At 43.2% G+C, this 2,588-nt stretch overlaps 1 protein-coding gene across 1 annotated transcript; it reads left to right on the top strand.

Annotated features, from left to right (window-relative positions):
* Positions 1-783: 783 nt before the first annotated feature.
* Positions 784-1,455, top strand: LOC140199704 (claudin-14-like). Its single transcript, XM_072262183.1, has one exon. It carries the CDS (start codon positions 784-786, stop codon positions 1,453-1,455), a length of 672 nt encoding a protein of 223 aa, XP_072118284.1.
* Positions 1,456-2,588: the final 1,133 nt, after the last annotated feature.

Here is a 2,588-nt window from a genome sequence, read left to right as displayed (position 1 = left end):
AAATGCAACACAAAGCAGCCATTACATTTGCATCTCAATCATCCATTGTGAGCCCTATTCCTGTTTATGGGTGGGGTGGGGTGGGGAGCATTCACTTTATCCCTCAAAATGTGACCATAAGAGCTTTCCTACCTGTTTTGGAATTGAAACTGGAGTTGAGGTTGGTTCATTATTGTCCAATGTACGGGGCATTGAGGTAGTACAAGTGGGGAAAAAATAACAGAATGCGCAATAAAATGTTACAAAGAAACTGCAGAGACGATAAAGTGAAAGGCTATAACAGGTTGACTGAGAGGTTTCTTCAATTGACTTATAACAGCAGGATAGAAGCTGTGCTTCAGCCTGCTCCAACATGCTTTCAGGCTTTTCTATCTTCTGCCTGATGGGAGGAGAAGAGGAGAGAATCTTCAGGGAAGATAGGTGGAGTCTTTGATTATTCTGGCTGCTTTACTGAGGCAGTGAAAGGTATAGACTGAGCCTACGGAGGGGAGGCTACTTCCTGTGATGTGCTAAGCTGTGCCCACAACTCTCTGCAGTTTCTTGCCAATCAGCAAAAAATGATTCAGAGGAAGTGTGAAATAGTTAAGGAAATCTGGCCATTAAGCAGCAGACTCTTAAACTCATTTTGAAAGGCCACATTTGGCAAATGTGTAATGGTGATGCGATTATCCTGTTCTTTGTTGGCAGGCTGGCATCAACCTTACGCAAAACAGGAAGGACACATTCTCCAAAAAAGCGGTGTTGTTACTGCAGTTGTCCAAGAGGAAAGGAAAGAAGACCGAAATGGCCAACATGGGAATTCAGATTATTGGATTTTGTCTTGGCCTCCTCAGTCTGTTTGGAACTTTGATTGCCACCATTTTACCTCACTGGTGTAGAACGGCACATGTGGGTACCGATATTATCACTGCCATGGAGTTCATGAAAGGACTTTGGATGGAATGTGTCTGGCAAAGTACCGGCATCTACCAGTGCCAAGTCCATCGCTCGCAGCTGGCATTGCCCCCAGACCTCCAGGTCGCTCGTGTCTTGATGGTATTTTCCTGCTTGTTTTCCACACTGGCCACTTGCGTTTCTGTAGTGGGTATGAAATGCACTGTGTGCTTCAGGGAAACCTCATCCAAGGATCATATTGCCATGTCAGGAGGGGCATTTTACATCCTTGCTAGCATCATGTGCCTCATTCCGGTGTCTCAGTCAACAAGTAACCTAATCCGTGATTTCTACAACCCAGTGTTACCAGCAGGAACCAGATATGAAATGGGGGAAGCTCTCTATATTGGCTTTGTGTCAGCTGGTATGGCTGTCATTGGAGGAGCTCTCCTGTGTCTTCCTTGCCCTCAGCAAGGGAATGAAAGACCCTACCAACCACAAGCTTTATCAATACAAACTGCACCTCAGAACAGACTGCCTTCTGCCTCTCATAGTGATTACCGTTTACATGACTATGTGTGAGTAAGAAGACTCTTCATTGCAATTAGCCTCTGCACTTCAGAGTTCCAAGAAATAACGTACTTTCTTTACAGTAAGACACACAAAATGCTGGAGGAACTCAGCAAATCAAGCAGCATCTATGGAGAGGAATTAGGAGTCGGACCAAGATCCTTCATCAGGATTGTTGCTCAAGATTTCAAGCATCCACAGAACCTCTTGTTCTAGGTAGTCAAAATTATTTCAACATTGGTAGAGGTATGAAAAAGAAGGGGACAGGTTTGAGCTGAAAGCGAAGAGTTTTAAAAGAGAATGTTAGAAATTCTTTTTACACAGTGAGTGGTTGGGCCCAAAATGTTGACTCTTTATCTCTCTCCATGAATACAGCATTTTGTGTGTGTGTGTGTTACTCTGAACTTCCAGCATTTGCAGAGTCTCTTGTGATTATAATATATTTTACTTTTTCTCCACACTTTGCAGGGAAGTTAAGAGCTCCAGTTTGGTTGAAGAACAAATTTGCTTAATTTATTTGTGACAGGGAGCAGCATATATGTTTTCAATGATTTACTTCATTAAAAAAGTATTTCAGCATTGCCATTACCATAATTAGTAAATTACTACCAATGAGTTCTAAGTTGGCTTTTTATGTGTGATCCGACTTGGTCTATGTAAATAATAAACTATTGAGCATATTGGTACAATGATGTAGGAAGAAAGAGTGAGGAGGTCCTGAAGAGTGAGTATTGAGAGCTTGGTAGGAAGTTAAAAAGCAGGACCTCAAGAGTGGCAATTTCAGGATTGCTACCTGTGCCACGTGCCAGTGAGGGTAAGAATAGGATGCTCTGGCGGATGAACATGTGGCTGAGGAACTGGTGTAAGGGGCAGGGTTTCAGATTTCATGATCATTGGGACCTTGTCTGGGGCAGGTGGGACCTGTACAAGAGACAGGTTACACGTGAACTACAAGGGGACCAATATCCTTGCAGGGAGGTTTGTTAGTGCTATTGGGGAGGGTTTAAACCAGATTTGCAGGGGAATGAGAACCAGAGTGCCAGAGCAGATAGTGGAGTGGGGGTGAAAATAAATGATATTAAAAGTTCATGCAAAGTCACAGATAGAAGGATTGTGTGTGGTGGTAATAATTTTCTGAGGTGTGT

The sequence above is a fragment of the Mobula birostris genome, chromosome 6, assembly GCF_030028105.1.
Source record: "Mobula birostris isolate sMobBir1 chromosome 6, sMobBir1.hap1, whole genome shotgun sequence".
NCBI classification, from domain to species: Eukaryota; Metazoa; Chordata; class Chondrichthyes; order Myliobatiformes; family Myliobatidae; genus Mobula; species Mobula birostris.
Note: the sequence above shows the minus strand (reverse complement) of the source record. Positions and strands in the feature narration are given on the sequence as shown.